This window comes from Lactuca serriola, chromosome 7 (genome assembly GCF_051521515.1).
Source record: "Lactuca serriola cultivar US96UC23 chromosome 7, Lser_US96UC23_V15, whole genome shotgun sequence".
Classification (NCBI taxonomy): domain Eukaryota; kingdom Viridiplantae; phylum Streptophyta; class Magnoliopsida; order Asterales; family Asteraceae; genus Lactuca; species Lactuca serriola.
This window is the reverse complement of record NC_136414.1, coordinates 153,677,497-153,704,336: the sequence shown is the minus strand read 5'-3', so window position 1 is coordinate 153,704,336 and position 26,840 is coordinate 153,677,497. Positions and strand designations below refer to the sequence as shown.

The following is a 26,840-nucleotide window of genomic DNA, read 5'->3' as shown; positions in this document are numbered from 1 at the left end:
GGACAGAAGGGTTCAACGATACAGACCGGACCGAATGGTCCGACAAGCTATGACCGGACCAGAGGGTCCAACGAGCTACGGGACTGGAGGGTCCCGCTGAGACACATCGACCGGAGGGTCGTACTGTAGCCTCGAGTGACGTATGTGTAGTATGTGGTATTTTGGGGAACACACTAAGCATTTATGCTTACAGTTGTTGTGTTATGTGTTTCAGGTCCTAGTGATGATCGCGGAAAGGCACTGGCATGATCCGTACACACTTATGGAGTTTATGTTTTGAGATTATGGGATATGTTTTGCGATGATAACATTTGATAGATTATGTTTTGATATTATTTTATGAGTAAATGTAGGTTTTGAAAATGAAAAATTGTTTTGAAAATTTACGTTGAAAATTTATGTAGGTATCAGAGCCTTGGTTTGAGGGATTCGGATTCACCTTCAGGTGTATCTGATCTCAGACTGAGGATTTGAGAAATTTTTCATAAATCAAACAATTTTTCTAAAAGAGTAAAAGGTTTTGAAACAAGCAGAGCAGAGCAGTGTGTACGATCAGCTAGTGCCGAACAGTAATTTCCCAAAGTACCCTTACATTTTGTGTTAAGATTTATGATATGATATGTTATGCATGCTAGAGTAGGCTAGGTATTCATATTTAGGACTAGAGTGGCCTCATTTGTGATGCCTTAGCCTAGGAGATTGCTGCTACTATGAGATGCTTCGAGAGTGAGTAGGTAGCAGTGAGGAGTTTATGAGAAGTATAGCGAAGGGAAGACTATGTTTAGCGAGATATTGAGTACTTGTGATTTGGGATCCTAGGAGGAGGACTTGGGATGAATGTTGATGCGGTGTGGAAGGTAGTATATGGCCCGTACTACTGGAGACACCGGATCAGTGAGCAGTCCAAGTAAGAATCCTTAGGGTACCGAGGAGCAAGTAGGGTTGAGTTATTGAGTGCGAGAACATTCAAACGAGTCTTTGATATTTTTATGTTGTATTTCAGAGACATCATGGTGAGTACGCGCCACACTCCAGAGAGCAGCAGTGTCAGCGATGAGGAGATTCGCAGGATGATTCATGAGGAGGTGGATGCGGCCATACGAGCTGCGATGCCTGAGATGTTTGGGTCTATCAAGACCACGTTGATCGAGACTTTTGATGAGCGGTATGTTGCTCTTGCTAATGTTGCTGTTGCTACGGCCATCGCAGCCGTTGCTGCTGCCAAGCCACAGGGAGGTGACTCGTTGCTGTACCGGGAGTTCAGCAACACGAAGCCACCAGATTTTGATGGGACTCAGGATCCGATTGCTCCAATGAGATGGATTTCTGACATCGAGGGATGCTTCTACACTTTCTTGTGTCCGGAGCATCTGAGGGTTCGGTTTGCACTGAACCAGCTTCCCTTAGGGGCGAAGGACTGGAGGAAGTTTTTGATGGTGGACTTCACTACTGCAGAGCTTACCGCGGTGACCTGGGAGAGGTTCATCGCGATGTTTCGAGATAAGTATGTTCCCCTTGTGGAGAGGGAACGTTTAGCTTAACAGTTCTTGTCCCTCAAGCGGGGAACTGAGTCTGTGACAGTGATGATGAGGATGTTTCACGAGAGGGCGTTGTTTTCCCCTAAGCATGTGTCTACCAAGCAGGCACGTATGAGTCAGTACTTGAGAATGAAGAATAAATCCCAGATCAAAGATGTTTCTTCCTGATATGTGCATAATTAGTTAGTTATTTAGCATACATTTTTATTCATTTTTAACTAATTATGTGAATAATATGGACAAAAGGTACTTAATATTGTTTAAATTTTGTTTTCAGTCCAAAAGACATGCTTGGGAGAGAAAGGGAACAAGGGAAAGCAATTAGAGATCAAAGAATGAAGATTGAGGGACAAAAGCTTATCTACTTGGCGAGTACACAAGCCTACTCGGCGAGTCCATCAGAATATTCCAGAAGATAGCCACGACTCCTGATTTAAGACGGATAACTACAATTCTACTCGGCGAGTTGGGTCTGGTACTCGCCGAGTACACCCTGTTTTGAGATAGCTATAAAAACCGACCCTTTATCCGATGGGACTCCTTTTCTGGCGTTTTTTGAAGATCCATCTGCGATTGAGAACCCTTGAAGACGCTGAGGAATTCTAATCTTCAACCTTTTGAAGAATTGAAGCAACTAGGTTAATCATTCCACTTAGCTTTAGGAATTGAGTATGTTTAATCTAGCTAAACTTGTTTTTGTGTTTGTTTTTACTGCACTATGAGCTAAATACGTTTTTGTTTCTGTTTGGGGAATACGAAGGAACTCCTATGGTTTAATTCTTAGTTTTTGGTTAATTGTTTATTGGTGATCTATTAAATTAAGTTTGTTAAAGAACCTTATACATTAATCACAATTATTTTCTATTAATTGGAAGACAATTAAGTTGCATGAACATCTCTTAGTTGTTAACCTCATATGTCTATGTGAACACTAAATCATATGCTTAGGAATAATGATTATGAAACTAAGATTAATGAGACAATAGTTAGATTAATGTGTGAGCTTGTTTGAGAAACCATCAAACAAGAGGTTAATTGAACCACTAAATTGATTAACCACTACAAATCTTATTTAATCCAAATTATTAATCTAGGGAATTAATTAGTTTAAACATTTGATCACTGCTTGAATTAATTAATTGTCTAAGGGTTAGGAGTAATGAACATGAACCTAATCACTATAATTGGTAGCCAATAACAATTAATCTATCATAAATATAAAATAACCATATGAGTGAATTGGTTGAACTTGAATAGAAACATCTTTATCAAATTTGGTGAATTAGTTGTTTGCTTTACTACTTAGGTAATTAAGTGTTTTATGGTGTGCTTAAGTTTCTAGTCTTGTAAAACTAGAAGAAAAACCTTTTACTTTCATTAATTGCTTAGTTAAAATTAACCATTAGTTTAATTTTCCGTTCCCTGAGTTCGATACCTTACTTACTAAACTATACCACTAAAAGACAGGTTCACTGCCTTTGTGTGCTAAATTTATTAATAAAAAGTAGGAATAAAACAAGTGCATTTACACACATCAAGTTTTTGGCGCCGTTGTCGGGGAACGGTTCTAAATAATTAATCTAATCCCTAATTTTTTCGATCCTTTGTGTGAGTTTACTGGCACAAAGTTAATTTATTGCAATTTAGTAGTTAGAAATTAGGTTTTAGCATCTATTTTATTTTTAAAATTAAGTTTAAAATTTCTTCAAAATTACACTGATACTCGCCGAGTGCAGTCGCACCTACTCGGTGAGTACAAGTGTATTTGGCAGATTAATTTTCGATTTTTTTAGTACATTTTTTTATTCTTTTTACGTTTTTATCTTGTTTATTTCAGGACTTTCATGACCAGAGGATCAAACACCCCGCTTGTACCCCCGTTTGAAGATCCCGAATCCGCATTGAAAAGGAACAAAGGAAAGGACGTGGAGAGCTCGAGTACACCAAAGAAGTCACCTTTGTCCAATTTGAAGACTGTTTTTGGGAAAAATAAGAGCAGCAAATCAGGAGCATCCAGCGCTTCTTTAGTAATCGACGAACCGGTTAAGGAAGATATCGAGTACGAGACCGAGGAAGAAGAGGAGCCTACATACGAGCATGAAACTGTTTCCGAGGAAGAGTTAGCTATCACAATGGCTAACATTGATGAAATCCCCATGGGGGAATGGAAGAAGAGGATGCACGACGACACTGGCCCGGGACTTGTGCAACCCGCAATTCCCGCGACTACTACTTTCGAGCTAAAGGGTCATATCCTAGCTTTACTTAAAGAAATACTATTTTATGGAAAATACCATGAAGATGCCTACAAGCATTTGGACGAAGTCAATGATGTAGCTGATTACTTCAATGTTCCAAATGTGCCCTGCGACACTCAGCTACTTCGTATGCTTCCGGTGACATTCAAATGTGCTGCAAAAGACTGGCTCAAGTCACTTCCCCCTGGATCAGTCACCACTTGGGCCAAGATGAAAGAAGAATTCATTGATCACTTTTGCCCACCTTCCAAGATAGCCAAGTTGAAGAAGGCCATTGCTAACTTTGAACAACAAGTTGGAGAGTCGCTATATGAAGCATGGGAGAGGTATAAGAGCTTATTAAGAAACTGCTCACACCATGACCTAAACAGCCAGCAAGAAGTCTCCATCTTCTATGATGGAGTCAATGTCACAATCAGGCAATTACTAGACTCGCAAGGCCCGCTCACAAAGAAGCCGCCCCCGGTGATCAAAGAATTGATTGAAGAATTCTCTAAACACTCTAGAGAGTACCACAACCCTAGACATGATGTCACTAGGGGAGCCGCTTATGCAGCTACTGAAGACTTATCCGCGGTCATGGCTATGCTAAAAACCATGGATAGGAGGATGGATAAAATGGATCAAACGATCCATGCTATTCGGGTGGGCTGTGAAAACTGCAATGGGCCTCACCTCACTAGAGACTATGATTTAGATGAGAATGGCAACAAGAAGGTGCAATTTTGTTACTCAAGTGGAGACCGATATGATGAAGACTGGCGCAAACAAAAGAAAGAGTGGCTCCCTTATGAAGAGTACAAGAAAGCCAAGGAGGAAAGGTTTAGGCAAAAAGGGAGAGGGTTATACCAAAAGGAGGAGCCGGTGCAAGAGAGGAAGCCAAGCTTGGAAGAAATGCTCACCAAATTTGTAGCTGCTTCAGAAAAAAGTCATAGTGATCATGATGTTGCAATTCAAGAAACAAGGACCATGCTTAGGAGCCAGCAAGCATCTATCCACAATATAGAAACGCAGCTTGGGCAACTTGCTCAACAAATCAACCAAATGTCACCGGGCGAACTTCCTAGCAAAACTGAAAATAACCCACGAGGCGCGCACATAAACATAGTCACAACAAGAAGTGGGAAAATAATCACTCCCCTGGCACCTATTCAGACTGAGTCATCCAAGGAATCACAGAAGGAGGAGGCAGAAAAGAAAAACATACAATCTGACAGCCCTACTCGCTGAGTACCACGTATGGACTCGGCGAGTAAACCACCAAATACCAATAAGCAGGTCCCTGAAAAACTTTACCAGCCTCCAATGCCATACCTGGCCCGAGCTAAGAAGGAGAAGCAGGAAGAGGAGTATCAGAAGTTTCTAGATCATATCAAGACTCTTCAAATCAACATACCCTTCATTGAAGCCGTCATGCAAATGCCCAAGTATGCAAAGTTCCTTAAGGAACTTCTCACTAATAGAAGGAAGATGGAAGAAGTGAAGAAGGTAGTACTCAATAAAAACTGCTCAGTTGCTATGCTAAATAAGCTACCAAAGAAGAAAGGTGATCCGGGGAGTTTGACTTTACCTTGCCAATTTGGCAACTTGGCCACCATTAATGCCTTAGCCAATTCGGGAGCAAGTGTGAACCTAATGCCATACTCATTCTTTAAGAAGCTGGATCTCCCGGAACCTAGGCTAATTCGCATGGCAATTCATTTGGCAAACAAGACAGTCACCTTCCCAAGAGGCATATGCGAAGACATACTAGTCAAGGTGGACAAATTCGTCTTTCCTGCTGATTTTATCATTCTAGACATGGAGGCGGATCCACAAGTGCCAATCATCCTTGGAAGGCCCTTCCTCATCACGGCAAGTGCTATAGTAGACATGAGGGACTCGAAGCTCACCTTACGGGTAGGAAAAGATTCAGTCACATTTGGGGAGACCAAGCTATGAAGTATTCAAGGAACAGTGACGACACGACATTCTCAATTGATATGCTTGAAGAATTATTGGAGGAATGCATAACTGAAGATTCCATCAAGTTCACAACTGATGATGAAGAATTTGATCCAGAAAAAGACTTAATGGAAATTGAAAGACTGCTGGAAGAAGTAGATTATGAAGAATTGGTGAAGCAAACTGACAGTCCTACTCGCCGAGTAGGACCGATATACTCGCCGAGTTCCTCCTTAGAAAAGGCAGAAGTCGTGAATACATCCACAAACTCGCCGAGTACCCTACCTGCACTCGGCGAGTCCAACAGTCAGAACCAAAAAACGGAGCTCAAAACTTTACCAGAACATGTGGAGTATGCTTTCCTTGAAGAAGGCAACCAAAAGCCTGTAATCATAGCCGCTGACCTGTCCAATTCCGAAAAGGAAGAGCTCGTGCAAGTGTTGAAGAAGCGGAAGCGAGCCATAGCATGGAGCATCACCGACATCAAGGGAATAAGCCCATCTTATTGCTCCCACAAGATCAATCTGGAAGAAGGAGCAAAGTCGGTTGTACAGCACCAAAGAAGGTTAAACCCAAACATGCAAGAAGTAGTCAAGAAGGAAGTGGTCAAACTCTTATATGCGGGAATTATCTATTCCATTTCCGACAGTCTGTGGGTGAGTCCGGTCCAAGTGGTGCCCAAGAAAGGAGGGATGACGGTCATAACCAACGAAAAGAACGAGCTAATTCCGACACGAACAGTAACCGGTTGGAGAGTGTGCATCGATTATCGAAAGCTAAACAATGCCACTCGTAAAGACCATTTTCCCTTACCTTTTATTGATCAAATGTTAGAAAGACTATCGAGCCATAGCTACTATTGCTTTCTAGATGGATTCTCGAGTTATTTTCAAATACCCATAGACCCAATGGACCAAGAAAAGACCACATTCACTTGCCCAAGTGGGACTTTTGCTTATAGACGCATGCCTTTTGGGCTATGCAATGCACCCGCGACTTTTCAAAGGTGTATGACAGCCATATTCCACGATATGCTGGAAAAATTCATGGAAGTTTTTATGGACGACTTTTCCGTTTTTGGATCTTCTTTCCATGATTGTCTCACAAATCTTGACTTAATGCTTGCTAGGTGTGAAAAAACCGACTCGGTCCTCAATTGGGAGAAATGTCACTTTATGGTCAAGGAGGGTATAGTTTTGGGCCACAAGGTTTCAAAAATGGGAATTGAAGTGGATCGGGCAAAGATTGACACCATTGCCAAATTACCCCCACCAACTAATGTGAAGGGCATTAGGAGTTTTCTAGGACACGCGGGTTTTTACCGACGTTTCATAAAAGATTTTTCCAAAATAACTAGACCTCTAACATAATTACTACTAAAAGATGCACCATTTACTTTTACTAAAGAATGTTTTGTGGCATTTGAATGTTTAAAGGAAAAATTAACTAATGCCCCGATCATTATTGCACCAAATTGGAACTTACCCTTTGAGATTATGTGTGATGCTAGTGACTTTGCATTAGGAGCTGTCCTTGGTTAAAGGGTTGATAAGCACTTTCTACCCATATATTATGCTAGCAAGACTCTAAATCCAGCCCAAGAGAATTACACCACCACTGAAAAGGAATTATTAGCTATGGTGTATGCCTTTGACAAATTCCGCCCTTACTTGGTTTTATCCAAAACTACTGTTTTTACTGACCACTCGGCTATCAAGTTTTGTTTGCAAAACAGGATGCCAAGCCAAGACTGATACGATGGGTGCTACTTCTTCAAGAGTTCGACATAGAGATACGAGACAAGAAGGGAATGGAGAATGTAGCAGCTTACCACTTGTCAAGGCTTGAGAACCCGCAATTGCAAGAAGATAAAGATGGAGACGACTTCCCGGACGAGTACATTATGGTAACCGTGGGAGAAGAGCCATGGTTCGCAGATATAGCTAATTATTTAGCTACAAAATACATCCCGAAAGATTTTAGCAGTCAACAAAAGAAGAAATTCTTTTCTGAATTAAAATATTACTTTTGGGACGAGCCATACCTCTTCCGGAGCTGTGCGGATGGGATGATACGAAGATGCGTATTCGGGAAGGAAAGCCGGAAAATATTAGAGCATTGTCATAGCGGGCCCACGGGTGGACATCATGGAGCACACTACATGGCAAAAAAGATCTTTGACATTGGGTTCTATTGGCCCACAATTTTTAAAGATGCAGCCCAATTTGTCAAAGAATGTGATGCTTGTCAAAGAGTGGGAAACATTTCATCTCGAAATGAAATGCCACAACATAGTATCCAAAGTGTGCGAGGTGTTTGATGTGTGGGGAATCGACTTCATGGGACCATTTCCCATGTCTAAAGGAAACAAATACATATTAGTGGTGGTGGATTATGTATCCAAATGGGCGGAGGCACAAGCATTACCAACAAATGAAGGTCGGGTGGTGGTGCGTTCTTTAAAGAAATTATTTTCATGATTTGGAGTCCCGAAAGCCCTTATAAGTGACCGAGGCACACATTTTGCCAATGACCAATTGGAAAAGGTGTTAAAGAGATATGGGTTAACCCATAAGTTTTCAACATCATACCATCCACAAACTAGTGGACAAACCGAAGTGACAAATCGAGATTTAATGCGAATTTTGGAGAAATCGGTGGGGAGCAATCGCAAGGAATGGTCGGATAAGATAGATGATGCACTTTGGGCTTTTCGTACAGCTTTCAAAACACCTATTGGTACTACACCATATAGGTTAGTTTATGGAAAGCAATTCCATTTACCGGTGGAGCTAGAGCATAAGGCGTTTTGGGCTTTAAAGAGGTGTAACTTCAACATGGAGGAACTAAAGAGCAACCGGTTGATGCAAATGAATGCTCTTGAGGAGCTAAGGAATGATGCATACTCTAGTTCATGGCTTTATAAAGAGAAGACCAAGATGTGGCATGACAAGAGGATTAAAGATAAAGAAATTCATGAAGGCCAAAAAGTGTTGCTCTTCAATTCACGACTAAAGCTTTTCTCGGGAAAAGTCAAGTCAAGATGGGATGGTCCTTTTCTAGTGAAGACGGTGTTTCCACATGGTGCTATAGAGCTATTGTCAAGAGATGGCACGCCTTTCAAGGTAAATGGTCATAGGGTCAAAAAGTATGAAGAAGGAATCCCCTGGAATGAAGGAATGGAAGAGTTGCTGCTGCTGGAAGGGATTGAAACCACATAGAAGGGGAGGAGTCCAGCTAATGACTCCCTAAAAAGAAGCGCTTCTCAGGAGGCAACCCGAGTTTAAAGTTTGCATTTTCTTTCCTTTTCTTTATTTTCATTATTTTTCCTTTTCTTCATCTACTTTTAAGACCATAACTGCTTGAGGACAAGCAATGCCTAGAGTGTGGGGTGGATGGCTTAAAACATGAGAAAATACATTAATTTTGCAAATTGTCACAATTTTTTCAATCTGCAAGGTTTACTCGCCGAGTAGGCACGTATACTCGACGAGTACCTGCCCGAGTAGCCCGATAAAACGCGTAATGGCATTTATACTCGGCGAGTAGAACCTTTCTACTCGGCGAGTAGCCACTTTACATGGGTGAAATATAAATCTGTAAAAAAGAGGGTTTTCACCCATTTAACCCCCATACTCGCCGTGCACAACGATTTCTCTAGCAGCCTGTGATTTCTTACGGTTTCTTCCGATTCTCTTCAATTTTCCACTTAGTCTTCATCATTCAAGGAAAAAGGTAACATCTTTACACTTTAAACTCATCAAAGGTTCAATCTTTATCATAGATTTGCCCCTATTTTGCTTGATTTCGGATTTGGGGGTTTCCTAAATTTCTTGGGTTTTAATTTATCCATGAATTAGGTAATGTTAGGAGGAATTTCTTTTGGATTTATGGTTAGATAACTCATTACAACAAACCCCTGTGAAGAATTTGGATTTTTGGACAGTCTATACAGGTCCGGCACCGAATAGTCCCGATGTTCATCCTACTCACCGACTAGGTCATGTACTCGACAAGTAGATGACTATTCAGACCCTATTTCTTCGTTTTTAATTACTGGGTATTGTTTGTGTGTTTTTGATGTTTTTATGCAGGTATCATGGCCAGAAGGGGGCAGTCTTCTCGTGGAGGGAGCCAAAGTGATATCCCATGGCTTTCATTCCAACAAATCACTTCCAAGTCATCACAAACTAGGGCCAGAAACCGATTAGAGGCGCTCAAACAAAAGGAAATCCATTTACCAAACGCAATTGACTGGGGGTGGTTGGGAAATGTGGGATTGGAAGAGGAGCTTACACCTCACTTGGTCAAGGAGTGCAGTTTGGGGTATACCACCATCACATGTGATGGCTGGTTACAACTATTCAAGATACAAGAGCCTGTATATGCCGAGCTGTGTTGGGAATTCTTTGCTACCATCTCATTCCGAGGTGGTAGTGAGTATTACAACCCCAACACAATTTCTTTTTCTTTGGGCGGGGAGCTGCGACAATGCAGCATTGCTGAGTTTTCTTGGAGATTGGGTATTTATGACCAGAGCACGATGATGTCTGAAGACTTTGAAACTTTCCTGGAAAATTGCCATAAGGAACTCCCCGAGCTAGTGGTGGCCTCTACATGGTGGAACACGGTCGCTAACCGGGTGTATATTCCTTCCACCGCCTAGGAAGGCCACATTCGCTCACCAATCCACCGCCTCATTCACCGCTTTGTGGCTAGCACCATCAACATGCGGAAGGATTGGGACAAGGTCCCAACCCTTGATATCTTTTATCTATGGAGTATTATTACTCCCGACGGTTTTTGCAACCTCCCCTATTGAATTGCCAAATTCCTTGCTGAAGGGGTGGTTAAGGAAAAAGTCAACTCAAAAATCAATGGAGGCATGTTTGTAACTAGGCTATCGAAGTCGTTTGGGTTCCTAGATTTGCAACAAGCTAGGGCACTCACGTTTATCCACCTTCCACCATTCAACACTGCACTATATAGGAGGGTGCGGATAGTTGAGAAGTTCGGTGACTCATTCTCCATTCCGCATGAAGACGAGCTGACAATTCCCGAGGAGCCGGGAAGGCGGGTCCGACAACGTAGTGAGCGGGTACGAGAAGACCCACCGGTTATTCCGGTGGAGGAGGACAATGATGGATGGAACCAATTGGAGTACCAACGTTACTTGGATGACATTGGACAAGGAGTGAATTATAACAATCAATCTTTTGAATATCTCTTCCAACAGATGAACATCGCTCCAAGAACCGGACTCGGATATCCATACATTATGAGTTGGGACGAGAGAATGAGGAAAAGAGATGGAGAAGGAGGAAGTGGCGCGGGAGGAGCTGACATGGAAGATGAAGAATGAAGAATTTGCTTTTATGTTTTGAGTGTTTATGATGTTTTGTTATGTTTTGAACTATTGTCAAACACTTGGATGATTTTTATTTTTGTTGGGATGGTTATTACTTTCACTTTTAGTTGTTTATTTTTCAGGGATAGAAGATTAGGAAGCATACTAAATTGTGAGGGTCAAGTAAGGAATGAGAGGTTTTCAAGAAAAGTATGGAGTCTTGTCCTTAGGATTGCGTCCGTGAGAGTCGAGAGTAATGGAGAGTGTTGCTGCTGAAGGAATTAGAGTGAGGGTCATTGAAATTACCAATTTCATAACCTAAGTCGGAAGGAATAACAATTGGATCAGTTTTGGCAATACAGCGCCTACTCGCCGAGTGCACAAATTCTACTCGGCGAGTACCTGAGATACTACACGATATAGTTCCAAGTCAAGATATACTCGCCGAGTACACGTCACTACTCGCCGAGTAGACTGGCAATTTTCGAACTCCAGAGTTGTTTTCAGTAATATCACTGCATCATTCATCCACTTTTTGTCAAGAATTGTCACTGGAGATTTTCTAAGAAGCTTGTTCCGTGAAATTTTCGAGCTGTCAACCACACGAGACACATGACACCCAAGCCATGGATGAGCTATTCCCATGGCTAAAGTCAAGAGAAGAAGGAGCTGAAGAAGAGAGTATCAACCTATCGACTGCTACCCCAGGGGAGTTTGTTCTAATTCCCTCTATATATTTGCATTTTTATTTTTTTGCATAGTATGCAATGAGGGCATTGCATAAAATAAGTGTGGGGTAGGGGGTTGGTCACATATTAGAAAATTTAGAATCTTAATTTAGGCTAATTTAAACAAATTGTTGCATACCAAAGATATTACTTAGGGACTTAATTTAGAAAATTTTGGTAAAAGCAAATTAGGATTCCATGTTAGAATTGCGTTGATGATTGCATGAAAACCCAAATGTTTAGTTGAGCCTATATACATTCTAGTGCATTTGTGGCTTCCTTATTCCAGTGAAATCATGGGACAAAAACACGACCCCGCTCAGCCTGAGGGATGCAATATGTTTAGCAGCCTAAACCTGAAATGTATCCAAGAAAATTATTATTGTTAGCCAATAAAGGTTGAAGTTGAGCGCCCTTGCTTAAGCATGTAGGTTTATTGAGTGAAAAAAGTGAGGTACATGTAAAAAAAAAGAGAGAGAGAGAGAATTACAAGAAAAGTTGTAAGAATTTTGGAGCAAATAAAGTGAAGATCAAAAGATCAAAATTCCAAGAAATTCAAAAGTTGAAGATATCAAAAATCAAACAATAAAGGTGGTGAATTCAAAGAGATCAAAGATCAAATTATCAAGGAAGTGAAGAATTCAAAAGAGCTCCATAGTGGTATCAAAAAGTGTAATTCTAGATTATGTATGCTTTGGTTGCTCAATTAAAAATACCTTGAGGGTAAGAGGTTTTCTGCAAATGGATTCGGAGGGTTGCATAAAATGAGCATAGTTCGGGGTGAGTGGGCAAATTTTTATGTGGATTGTGAGTATTTGGAGTATGGGGGTACTTAGGACAATTTTAGACACAAATGCATGCGTTGCGGTCTTGGCATAATGGCTGGGTTAGATTGGAATTGTCATATGTGATTCTAATATGTTTAAAATTCAGTTTTGCTTGGGGGCAAGCAAAAGTCAAGTGTGGGGTATTTTGATATGTGCATAATTAGTTAGTTATTTAGCGTACATTTTTATTCATTTTTAACTAATTATGTGAATAATATGGACAAAAGGTACTTAATATTGTTTAAATTTTGTTTTCAGTCCAAAAGACATGCTTAGGAGAGAAAGGGAACAAGGGAAAGCAATTAGAGATCAAAGAATGAAGATTGAGGGACAAAAGCTTATCTACTCGGCGAGTACATGAGCCTACTCGGCGAGTCCATCAGAATATTCCAGAAGATAGCCACGACTCCTGATTTAAGACGGATAACTACGATTCTACTCAGCGAGTTGGGTCTGCTACTCGCCGAGTACACCCTGTTTTGAGATAGCTATAAAAATCGAGCCTTTATCCGATAGGACTACTTTTCTAGCGTTTTTTTGAAGATCCATCTGCGATTGAGAACCCTTGAAGACGCTGAGGAATTCTAATCTTCAACCTTTTGAAGAATTGAAGCAACTAGGTTAATCATTCCACTTAGCTTTAGGAATTGAGTATGTTTAATCTAGCTAAACTTGTTTTTGTGTTTGTTTTTACTGCACTATGAGCTAAATACGTTTTTGTTTCTGTTTGGGGAATACCAAGGAACTCCTATGGTTTAATTCTTAGTTTTTGGTTAATTGTTTATTGGTGATCTATTAAATTAAGTTTGTTAAAGAACCTTATGCATTAATCACAATTATTTTCTGTTAATTGGAAGACAATTAAGCTGCATGAACATCTCTTAGTTGTTAACCTCATATGTCTATGTGAACACTAAATCATATGCTTAGGAATAATGATTATGAAACTAAGATTAACGAGACAATAGTTAGATTAATGTGTGAGCTTGTTTGAGAAACCATCAAACAAGAGGTTAATTGAACCACTAAATTGATTAACCACTACAAATCTTATTTAATCCAAATTATTAATCTAGGGAATTAATTAGTTTAAACACTTGATCACTACTTGAATTAATCAACTGTCTAAGGGTTAGGAGTAATGAACATGAACCTAATCACTATAATTGGTATCCAATAACAATTAATCTATCATAAATATAAAATAACCATAGGAGTGAATTGGTTGAACCTGAATGGAAACATCTTTATCAAATTTGGTGAATTAGTTGTTTGCTTTAGTACTTAGTTAATTAAGTGTTTTATGGTGTGCTTAAGTTTCTAGTCTTGTAAAACTAGAAGAAAAACCTTTTACTTTCATTAATTGCTTAGTTAAAATTAGCCATTAGTTTAATTTTTCGTTCCCTGAGTTCGATACCTTACTTACTAAACTATACCACTAAAAGACAGGTTCACTGCCTTTGTGTGCTAAATTTATTAATAAAAAGTAGGAATAAAACAAGTGCATTTACACACATCACTTCCCTCCAAGATGATTTTGGTTCCTTCCTTCTACTTCTAAGCACACAATCACACACTTTAATGCTGGAAATGGCTTCACAAGGTGGTTCTAGGGTTACAATCACGAAAGAGATGATGGAGGCTGTTAAGATGAAGGGAAATGAGGCTATAAGGATGCTTAAATACCAGCCTAACCCTAAAAATTAGGGTTTCATCATTTAACAAGTACTCCATTCGTACATAGATGTACGCGTAGCATACTAGGGCGAGCCCTAGTACGCTCAGCGTACACACTTGTACGCATGGTGTACTCCTCAATGCCAAAATTACAAAAATGAGACTAGGCCTCCAATGCACACTTTCTTTAACTAAGCGACCAAAACGCAATATAATAAAATTATAGGGTTTAAATTAGAAGTACCTTAACATGAGGATGTTATAATGTTCATTCCTACTCATTTATACTCGATTCCTTTAGTAATAATCATTACCCACGCTCTATTTATGTCGGTAATGGATCTGCAATACTTGTTGTGACTTGGGGACACTCCTCTTTTCCTATAACTAATATTTACCGCACACTTCACTTGCAAAATTTTCTCATCACACCAAACATTATTAAAAATCTCATATCTATTCGGAATTTTACTACACAAAATAGTTGTTCTATTGATTTTGATCGTTATGGTTTTACCGTTCTTGATTATCAGACACGCCGCCTTCTAATCCAATGTGACAGCTCTGGGCCTCTCTATCCAGTCTCAAGCTCCACAATTCATGTGTTCGTGTCCACCTCTTCTACCACTTGGCATCAACGATTTGGCCATTCTGACAATCAAGTCTTGAATTTATCTTCTAATAATTATATTTCTTGTCAATTACCAAAAAATAATGTTACTTGTCATGCATGTCAACTTGGCAAACACACTAGATTACCTTTTTATTTGTCTAATTCTATTGTTTCTGCACCCTTTGAGATTATTCATTTTGACTTATGGACATCTCCTATTTCACGTAATCGTGGTTTACAATATTATGTTGTGTTTCTTGATCAATTTAATCATTACCTTTGGGTATACCCCATCAAACATAAATCTGAAGTTTTTGCCAAATTCTTACATCTTTCCAACCTAATATCTACTCGATTCAGGGGTCACATCAAACAATTCCAATGTGACAACGAAATTCTATAATCACTTTGCTTCTAAGGGGATCATTTTTCAATTTTCATGCCCTCACACTTCTCAACAAAATGGTCGCTCCGAACATATGATTCATACCATTAGTAATATGATGTGAACCTTTTTTTCACTCCCACATTCTAGCCTGAAGCTCTCCACGTGGCAGCCCATCTTCTTAATATTCTTCTATCTGTTTCCATCTCAAATGACACCCCCACTATCGCCTTTACCACCACCACCCTACATATGACAATCTTCGTGTTTTTGGCTGCCTATGTTTTCCACGCCTTCACACAACTCATAAACTTCAACCTTGTTCCACCCCATGCATCTTTCTTGGTTACCCTAATCATCACTATGGGTTCCGATTCTTTGATCTATCCACTTGGAAAATCATTATCTCTTATCATGTTACCTTTGACGAGACTACCTTCCCTTATGACTCAGTCACCCCCATTGATCCTCCCTCCTATGATTTTCTCTTAGACTCCGAAATATCCCCCACTCTTCATCATATCCTTCACCCTAACCATCCCGCTTCCATTACCCCTCCTCATTATACTGAATATACCAACATCCATACCCCTCCCACATCTCTTACTCGTGATTCTTCCTCTCCCACTTACAAGTCCCTTTCACCTAAAAACTCCCATACTCCTCCATCCCCACCCCTTACCCATCATACTAGATCTCACTGTGGTATTGTAAAACCTATAGACCGCCTCAATCTTATCTCTTCTTCGATTTTCTCTGTCCCGAAGTAACATATACAGGCTTTGAAAGACCCAAACTGGCATAAATCTATAAATGAAGAATATAATGCTCTTATTACTAATGGTACTTGGGTTCTCATGTCATGTCCGCCAGGAGAAAACATCATTCGATCCATGTGGTTATTCAAATAGAAATTTAATGTCGATGGTTCTCTCTCACGGTATAAATCCCATCTAGTGGCAAACGGGCCCAGTCAACAGCAGGGAATTGATTGTGATGAGACTTTTAGCTCGGTGGTCAAACTGGTCACCACTCGTACTGTTCTTATTTTATCCATCTCTAGACATTGGCCTATTCATCAACTTGATGTGAAGAATGCATTTCTTCATGGTCACTTACAAAATATAGTCTTCATGCATCAACCCCTAGGTTTTCATGACCCTCAGCATTCGAATCACATGTGTCATCTTCATAGATCTTTATATGGTCTCAAGCAGGTGCCTCGGCCCTGGTACCAATGGTTTTCTCAGCATGCACACACATGGGTTTTCATCATAGTCTTACTGATTTTTCCCTCTTTATCTATCATCATGGAACTGATACTGCCTACAAGCTATTATATGTGGATGAAATTGTTCTCACTGCCTCTCCCACTCACCTCCTTCAGTCTATCATTGCTCAGCTCAGTAGCGAGTTTTCCATGACCGACCATGGGGCCCTTAACAACTTTCTCGGGATCTCTACCACTCGATCCTCTCACGGACTCTTTCTCTCTCAGTGAAAGTATGCATCAAATCCTTGACCGAGCTCATATGCTTCACTGCAATCCAGCCTGCACATCGGCCGAAACTAGTCATACGTTAGATGCCTCTAGTCCTTCTTTTGTTACTGACCCCTTGTTGTATCGTAGTCTGGCAAGAGCTCTTCAGTACCTTACATTCACTCGACCATACATTGCTTTTGCTATTTAGCATATCTTTTTATTCATACATGACCCTAGGGAGCCTCATCTTCATTCACTAAAGCGCATTCTGCGCTACATTATAGGCACTTTGGATCATGGTTTACAGATTCACGTTTTACCCTCGTCTGATCTTTGTGCCTATTCAGATGCTGATTAGAGCGGATGTCATGTTTCTCGTTGCTCGATCTCAGGATATTGTGTTTTTCTAGGAGATAATTTCATATCTTGGTCCTTTACGCGACAAGGGGTTATCTCGCGGTCCAGTGCGGAGGCAGAATATCTTAGCGTTGCTAATGCAATTGCATAGACTTGTTAGGTTCGAAATTTGCTATGTGACCTTCGGTGTCCGCCTACCAAAGCCACTATTGCCTATTGTGACAATATTAGTTTGGTTTACATGACCTCGAACCCTGTCAACACCGGCGCACAAAACACATCGGGATTGATATTCATTTCGTTCGTGATTTGGTCGCCCGGGGCGCCGTTCGATTTTTTCACACGCCCTCTTCCGCACAATATGTTGATATCTTCACCAAGGGACTTCCGACGCAACTCTTCAATGATTTCAAATTTAAACATTCAGAATTCTCCTCCTGATAAAACTGTGAGGCGATGTTAGAAAATATGAATTATTATGTATTTATATGTTTTTAGATTAGCTCATTGTGTATAGCCTTTTGCGTATTGTCCCATTTGGCATTTGTACTCTTTGTATTTATACGGATGTTTAATGAGAGATCAGGGAAAATACTTAGCTTATATATATATATATATATATATATATATATATATATATATATATATATATATATATATATATATATATATATATATATGGAAAAGTTCAATAGAGAACCATAATTATAGGTTTTTCAAGGAACCAAATCTTTTTTTCAATTTCTAGAGCTTATTCTTTATCGGAAAAAAAAAATCTAAAAATATCTAAATTCATATATTAACATTGTGAATGTGAAAAATATTTTTCGGATTCACCGTGTGAATCCGGATTCACGTTGTGAATTTTCGAAGATTCACATTGTGAATTTGACGTAAAAAAAAGTCAATTTTTATATTATTGGAAAGAGGATAAAAAGTTAAGAATTTTTGTATTTTTAGTTTTTTTTTTTTTTTTTTTTTTTTTGATAAAAATAAGTTCTAAAATTTGAAAAAAAGATTGTTTCCTTGGTTCATTGATTAATTATGGTTCTCTATTGAACCTCATCCTATATATATATATATATATATATATATATATATATATATATATATATATATATATATATATATATATATATATATATATATATATATATATATATATATATATATATATATATATATATATATATATATATATATATATATTATCTCTAAATGCGAACAAATAAAATATTCATTACCCTTTATAGGTTATTTTCCTTTCATCCAAGGTCGACCTGGCTTAAAGTAGTAAAGACTATTAGTGAAGCATTTGTCCAAAAAAAATATAGTGATATTATGCACAACAGTTCCTATATTAATGGGTATGAAATTCATTCCCACCAAAATTCAAGTAGATATGGACACGTCTTAAAAACACTCTTGGTCCATCTGTCTCTTTAGGTTTGCTAGAGTATCTTGTGACAAGATTATTATATACTTCTACTTTCCAACAAACATTTGAATAAATTTGTATATATATGGTTGTGTTTGGTGACACTTTTTATTCTTCTTTTTTAGGTAGTAATATATATAGTAAACTAATTGACCTATGGAAATTTGATGATACTTTTTCAACTAATAAATCACTTAATTCATAAAACACCATTACTAATATATTAAACTTACTATAAGCTAGCTGAATCTCACATAAATCAATTATTTAAAATTTGTAGCAATTTCGATCGGTTTACAGCATGTTTATTATGAAAATGATTAATACTAAATCATAAGTCGAGTTAAAGGAAATAATATATGCATTTGTACTTGTTAGAATTGGGGTATAGAAAAAACTTGGAAATTCTGAGAATTGTGGTTTTCACTTTCAAATTAAAGTATTTGGGTGGTACTCTCAATCTTTAATCGGATAAGACTCAGAATTGAGAGAAAACATAAGAGAGAATGTTTTGATGTTATGAAGAAGAAATGTACCAACCATAGATTCGGATATGATCATATAACAGAAAACTTCATGTCTTAAAACTGCCACATGACAGTTTTATGTCATAAAACTCTCCACAAACGGTTATAAACAACCTTAAATCCGGGTCTAGAATATGGATCACAAAACCGGGTACATTTATCAAAACAACCAGCCAGGGGCTCTGCCCCTTGGACCCCGTCAGGGGCTGCCGCCCCTTGGACCCCGCTCGTAGGGACGCTGCCCCCGGACCCCCGTCGGTTTAGGGGCTTCGCTTCTAAATAGCAGTATACTTTCAACAAAGACAAAATTAAACAAATGTGCACTCCACACCATACCGATTTGTTCAATAATTGTCAAAGTGACATTGATCAACAAATTAACCCTATTACACTTAAATAACATTAGTGATATAAAATCACTAACAGTACTATGTCTATTACTTTAGAAATAAATCAAGTAATAGATATAATCGTTAACGAGAAGTTGCAAGATGGTGAGTAGATAGAAGAGATAAAAGTTATTTGACAATGCAATAAGAAGACTCCGCTCACGAATAGACAATATCAACTACAGTAAAAAACGAGATCCAACTAGGTCTCAATCATAGCGATATCGACAAATTAAGTTGCTACTACCATTTAGTCACTAACATCCCCAATGAGTGGGGTAATTCCTACAAGTCGAGATTTTTTGAGACTATCGGGCGTACACACTACCACATGTGTGTGACGATGAGGTGGACACCTTTTCACGTCATGAATATCACTTCGACGACTGACATGATGTCTTGTTGGTGTGGAGGGATGTTTCCTCCGGGGGCAGACGAAGGAATGTGTAGCAATAGGTGCATCTAGAATTTTTTTTTCCCGATCAAATATAACATAAAAAGGTGTAAAATTACGAGTAACAAACTTGTGTAGACAAACTTAGTGAAGGGAAAATTGATCAATTCACGGGCCCTATGTTTTATCATAGAAACCATTTGAAGTCGCTGACTTGTGAAAAAAATCGATTTTGTTGCTCATAATTTGAACGGGACGTTATTATCTTTGTGATTTTCATGGAGATAGATGGTAAAATTGAAACTTATTGATCATAGTGGGAATGGAATGAATGAAATACAAGGTCGGAGCTAAGAATGAAATTGATAATCTATATAAATAAAATAAAATAAAATATATTATTATTGAATTTTGAACGAACAATTATTTATTGAATTTGAACATCTATATAAGCCATGTTAAAATTTTAAAAGCAAAACAAAATTTTACATATCATTGGTTATATTTTTAAGTCGTTAAGGGCCCAAATTTTAAAAGCAAGTAAAATGTTTTTATGGGTAATAAATGAAAATTAATAATTCGAGATATTTGACGTGTTTGGCAAAACTAGCTGTTCGGCTAGCTTGTAGCAGGTAGCAGGTAGCGGGTAACTTGTAACGTTTTGTCAAACACTACATGAAATAACATTTGAATTTGGAGTGTTTTTTTTAACTAAACTATAGAAGCTTGTAGTGTCAAACGAGATTTTCTATTTAAAATGGAACGTTTTATAAAACACTAGAAGTTAGAAGCTTTCAAACACTTCTAAACGTTCCGTGTTGAACACACATAAATAAAACAAAAAATGCAAAGAAAGTGAAAGTAAAACTTCAAATACAAGTTCCACTGATGAGATTGAATATATATATATATATATATATATATATATATATATATATATATATATATATATATATATATATATATAGGGCTAGGTTCAAATGTTCTTGACATCTATTGTGTGCCCGTATGCACAAATCTGGACCAACGGATGGAATAGAATCAATGATCTTGATCTGAGGGTCTATGATATTAAAATATGGTAATATGTACCATATAATCACATAAATTTCAACATAAGGGTATTTTGGTCAATTAACTTATATTAAAAAAGGAAATTTCCAGATTTTAAGGGATAATTAATACACTTATTTTTAAAAATTTGAATTTTTTAAATTTAATTCAAATATAATTTTTAATAATATCCGATTTCATTCTTAAAGAATTATAGAACATATTATCACCACTAAATTTTATAAAGAATACATGTCTTCTTGCACTAATAATATATCAAATAATTACATTGTATGATTGTGATACAAAGAACATTCTTGAATAATAACAAAATTCTAAAAGAATAACCAGTGTAATTCTTTAAAACATAACAAGATTTTTAAAATGTGAGTGTGATCAATCTTTGATTCATTCTTCAAGCATTTCCTATCATGTCTTCAAACCATTCTTCAATCAATTCCTATAAAAAAAATGCAACAAAAACTAAGAATGGTTAAAAAAATATCGTATTCTTTAAGAATGACTTTACTGAACCTGTTCATTATGTGGAAAAATATCATAACAAATCTATTACAAAAAAGGCAAACGCAAATTCTAAAAGAATCATTAACTCTAAAGTGCAATTACCATTACTGCACTACCATTATTCTGACAGAATATATATATATATATGTCATTTTAAATTTTGGCAGAATGCATACAATATTTTAAATTGGCAATGTGTGTTGTAATTCTGATAGAATATAGCAAACATTAAAAAATTGTAACTTATTCTAATAGAATGTAATCTTCAAAGTATAAATTTTGATAGAATGTAGTAAACATAAAAAAAATGTAGTTTACTCTAACAGAATGTAATCTTCAAATCAAATATATTCTAACATCATGTTATTTTACTTATCCTATCTTGCAATATTTTTTTTATTTTTCCTGTCTTGACAAATAAACTAATTGACATATAAATAATTAACCAAAAACATAATCGGAAGACATGAATAAAAAAAATACCTAGATTTCACCGGAGAAGAAGAATCAGCGACCACCACCACATCCTCTCCACCTCCTGACCTACTTCGATTGGAGCAACAGCCCCACCCCGCTGCTTCTCCTTTTGTTCTTCGGTCTAGTCACTCATCGGAGATCGATACCTCCTCTCCTCTCTTTCTTTCTCTTCTGTTCCCATCGATCAAGGCCTATGAAGATTCGACTTCATCATTTGATTTCTTTGCCCCCATCGGAACCCCTCCTACCCTCTGATGCCCTCTGAGGAAGCACATCTCCCCTTCTACGGTAGCCCAAAACCTCCAAAACCCCGCTGAATAGCAGGGACCAATGTTGGGAAAACGAGAGGGAGGATAAATCGTTGTATACGTGATCGGCTAGGGTTTTTTTCAACAGATTTTGACTACATCTCATATTTAAAGGAATAATAAAGAACATATTAATTATCTACCATATTTAAATATGTCAAGATTACTATAATACCCTTAAATGATTTATTTAATAATTAATTATTTCCTGAATTCTTATTGGTACACACAGTTACATAATAGTTGTCAAAAACATTTGAAATATATATATATATATATATATATATATATATATATATATATATATATATATATATATATATATATATATATATGAAAGAATAAGAAAGGTGGGCTTACATTAGACATTAACAATGAAAAGCCCAAAAGGCAAGGTGGCATCGGCCTCTAAGGTAATATATATATATATATATATATATATATATATATATATATATATATATATATATATATATATATATATATATATATATATATATATATATATATATATATATATATATCCCTATACTAATAAAAAAAATAGTTGTTTTGCCATGTGTTACCATATTAGGCATCCTAATTAATATGATGCCACTTGTCAATCAATTAATTCTTCATTTCAAATTTATTAGACCTCTTAATTAATATGATGTTACTTGTCAATCTATTTATTTTCCATTTTCCATTTTTAATTTTATATTATTGTTTACATTAATTCACAAATAAAAGTTATCCGATATGAATTAAAAATTAATTTCACATATTTATTTGAATCAACGAATATAATTTTACATAACTAATTAAAATATCTCTTAATTAATAATTTTTTAAAATAATTTATTAACAATTTTTAATTTTTACAAGAAATTTTAATTAATTTTGTAACCGTGGTTCCCACGGGTTATAAACTGGTATATATATATATATATATATATATATATATATATATATATATATATATATATATATATATATATATATATATATATATATATATATATATATATATATTGTTTAGAGTTTGAACCCACGCTCAAGTGCACGAGACGAATTGTAATAACAATATAATCGTTTTTTAGGTGCGCACTTATAAAACAAAATTTTATATTAATACCAAAAAAAAATAAGTAGCTGCATAACATATGATATTCTAGAGTAAATTACACGAATGGTCCCTATGGTTTTAAGTAAGTTGTGCGTTTCATCCCTAACTTATTTTTTTAACTCGGAAAGTCCCTACTGTTTGTTTTTGTTACGTCATTGGTTCCTACTATTTGTTTTTGTTACGCGTTTGGTCTCTATCTTACCTAAAAAACTATTATTTAAATAGAAAAAAATAGTGGGATAGGTAATGTAAGGTGAGGGGATGAGGTTGGTGGTGTGTTTATTTAAATAAAATAAAAAATCAATGGAAAAATAGTTTTTTAGGTAAGACAGAGACCAAGCGCGTAACCAAAACAAACAGTAGGGACCTTCCAAATTAAAAAAATAATTTATGAACCAAACGCGCAAATTACCCTAAACCATAAGGACCATTCGTGTAATTTACTATATTCTATAGGTCATCCGCATATATTCTATAGAACTAGGGGTGTAAGTGAGCCGAGCTACTCGTGAGCTATTCGAGATCGACTCGTTAAAAGCTCGACTTGAGATCGAATTAAACGAGTCTGAGCCGAGCTCGAGCCTAGATATAAGGCTCGTTTACTAAACGAGCTCGAGCCGAGCTTCAATTAATGGGGCTCGCGAGCCTAAACGAGCTTAAACGAGACTCTCTCTCTCTCTCTCTCTCTCTCTCTCTCTCTATATATATATATATATATATATATATATATATATATATATATATATATATACATAAGGCTCGTTTAGGCTCGATTAGGCTCGCGAGCCCACTAAATTGTTCATGAGCCGAGCTCGAGCTTCATTTTAAGGCTCGAATCGAGTTCGAGCTCGAGCTCGAACTTCCTCAAATTAAACGAGCCGAGCTCGAGCTTGGTCAGGCTCGGGCTCGGCTCGGCTCGTTTACACCCCTATATAGAACCGTCCCTCGTTTCCTCGACCACACAATGACATCCTTCAAAAAATCAACCTTTCGGTAAATGTATTTTTTTTTATTATTTTAATTTTATAATATTGACCTTGTAACTACCCATATATTTTATAAATTGTTCACACAATCATTTGATTCTTCTATCCGTATAAACATTCTTCCAAAAAAACTAAAAAAAAAATTAGCATTTTCTTCATCAGAGGATTATATGTTTTTTCACCATATTCGTTCTAGTGGTAGGCACCATTTTCGATCAAGAAGCTGAAAGTTTAGATGTCAGAAGGATCAAAGTTGTAGTAAACAGAAATCGTGCAAGTGCACACGAGCTATGGTATATGATAATTTGTCGGCGATTGCTTGTACTACCATACATCATTCAAAAGGAAGGTCTATTTGAGCAGACAACTATTCATGCATATAGGTAACTCTTTTGAAGAGAATTACGAGTAGACACAATTTTAGTCGAATACCATAGGGGACGACTCTAATTTTGCTTTTAGCAAACGACATGATCATCGACACAACAGATAAATATTTGAAAATGTTTGAGAGGACAACACATGAATGTATGTATTTGCTTTGTGTATATATTATCAAGCTTTATGGAAAAATTTATTTTCATAAACCAATGAGAAGTGATGTTGAATTTTTTTTGTGACACATAGATAAATTTAAAGTTTCCTTGGAATAATTGAAGCATTGATAGTATACATTTGGATATGATACAATGGTTGAAATGCATCACAAGGTCATTTCATATGAGGTAATCATGGAATCCAACGATAATACTATAAACAGTGTCATCAAAAGATGTACGGTTGTAGCATGCATACTTTGGTGGTGTTGGGTTAAACAATGACATAAACATTCTTAATCAATGATTGATATTCAATGATATTCTAAAAGGAAAAGCATCCAACTTTTCGTTTGTAGTGAATGTAAATCTATACAAGTATGGGTTTTACCTTTTTAATGAGATATATCCTAATTAGGCAAATTGCATGCATATCCGCAAGATGAAAAACAAAAACTATTCAAAGCAGTGCAAGACGGGACAAGGAATGATGTGGAACAAGATATTGGAGTCCTAAAGAAAAAGTGGTACACAATGAAGCACCCAACATGAGTATGGGATCCATAAAAAATAAGCAAGGTAATGTATGGTTATATAGTATTACATAATGATAACAAAAGAAAAATAGACGAACTATTTGTATGTATAATTCGTGCGATGGACTTCATTCATATGAACAATTTGTAATCGGTATCCTACAATATTCCTCTAGAGTTATAAAAATACATAGAAAATAAATGCATAACAATCTTCACTAAGATTTGACGGGCCATATATACCACTTGCAAAATCTCAATCACAACAATGATGAGTGATGTGGTGATATGGAGTGGTGAATACCACTTAGTAAGTGGTGATGATGTAACCTTGAGGTGAAAATATTTTTGGTGTGACCGCATAACGTTACAACGACAATCCATTGTGTCTACCTTACTAGAATGTAATTAAGACATGAAAAGGACAAGTCCCCCCCCCCCCTCACTTATATATATAAAGGTTTTGAACTAGGAGGAACTAGAAAAAAAAAAGTTTAACGGGATAAAGATATAAAGCTTAGTTATATATGCCAATTTCACTAAGGTCATTTGATGAAGACAAAATTCTACAAATGTTGTGAGAACACCGAGCATATTATGATCCAAGTTAATTGGCAAGTGGATATTGAATTCATTACAATCCAATTCTAATAAATCCTCGAATTCCATCAATATTTTCTCCCAAACATGCAACCCCGGTCATCTTTATGTATGAAAAATATCCATTGTATGTGAGGTTAAATAATTTGAAACACTCCCCAACATCTTCTCAATTCTCAAGGATTATGGGTCCTTTTTCTGACACGATGCATTTTATGGGAAGACTTCTTGTGCTCATTGATTTTATTCACATTTTTGCTAATAAATTTCTAATATATTGCTTGGAATACTAGAAAAGTTAGTTCTCACTAAGACAATGAGACTCGGTCTCACAACAACATATAATCGTTCTGATTGAAGTTTCAGGTGTGCCAATCCTAGTAGAGTTCTTATCCCATGTGAATGTATGAGTGTATAGCTAATGTTTAATTTGGTATGATTTGCTTAATGGAAAAATCATTTGAGTTCATTAATCAATTTTTTTTTTAAGAAATCAAAATTTTTCCGTTTGGCTTGAAAATGATAGTGAAAGGATGGGTTCCATATTTCTACAATATAGTTGCAGATCCACATTCACGGTGTGATGGACGACCATATATGTTTGAAAACGAAACACAATGCTCTGAGAACAATAATGACTAAGAGTTTATTATCTAATTGACGAAAAACCATAACACATGCTTATTCATATGTACTTAATCTTAATGATACCCTTATTCTTTGCTACAACATTGTAGAAAACATGTGGATCTTTCCTGATGGTTACTTTCTTCAAAACCCCATCACACAATAAATGTGTAAAAACC

At 36.8% G+C, this 26,840-nt stretch overlaps 1 protein-coding gene and 1 non-coding gene across 2 annotated transcripts; one reads left to right on the top strand and one right to left on the bottom strand.

The window, feature by feature from the left end:
- Window positions 1-4,054: 4,054 nt before the first annotated feature.
- LOC145065159 (small nucleolar RNA R71) lies at window positions 4,055-4,161 on the bottom strand. Its single transcript, XR_013688307.1, has one exon. It is a non-coding gene; the product is annotated as a small nucleolar RNA R71 (small nucleolar RNA).
- A 1,105-nt stretch (window positions 4,162-5,266) lies between these two features.
- LOC145064467 (uncharacterized) lies at window positions 5,267-5,737 on the top strand. The gene has a single exon (XM_079011913.1). It carries the CDS (start codon window positions 5,267-5,269, stop codon window positions 5,735-5,737), a length of 471 nt encoding a protein of 156 aa, XP_078868039.1.
- Window positions 5,738-26,840: the final 21,103 nt, after the last annotated feature.

What these genes read in the sequence shown, in the direction of transcription:
- LOC145064467 (XM_079011913.1), top strand. Translation starts at nt 5,267, where the DNA reads ATGGAAGAAGTGAAGAAGGTAGTACTCAATAAAAACTGCTCAGTTGCT.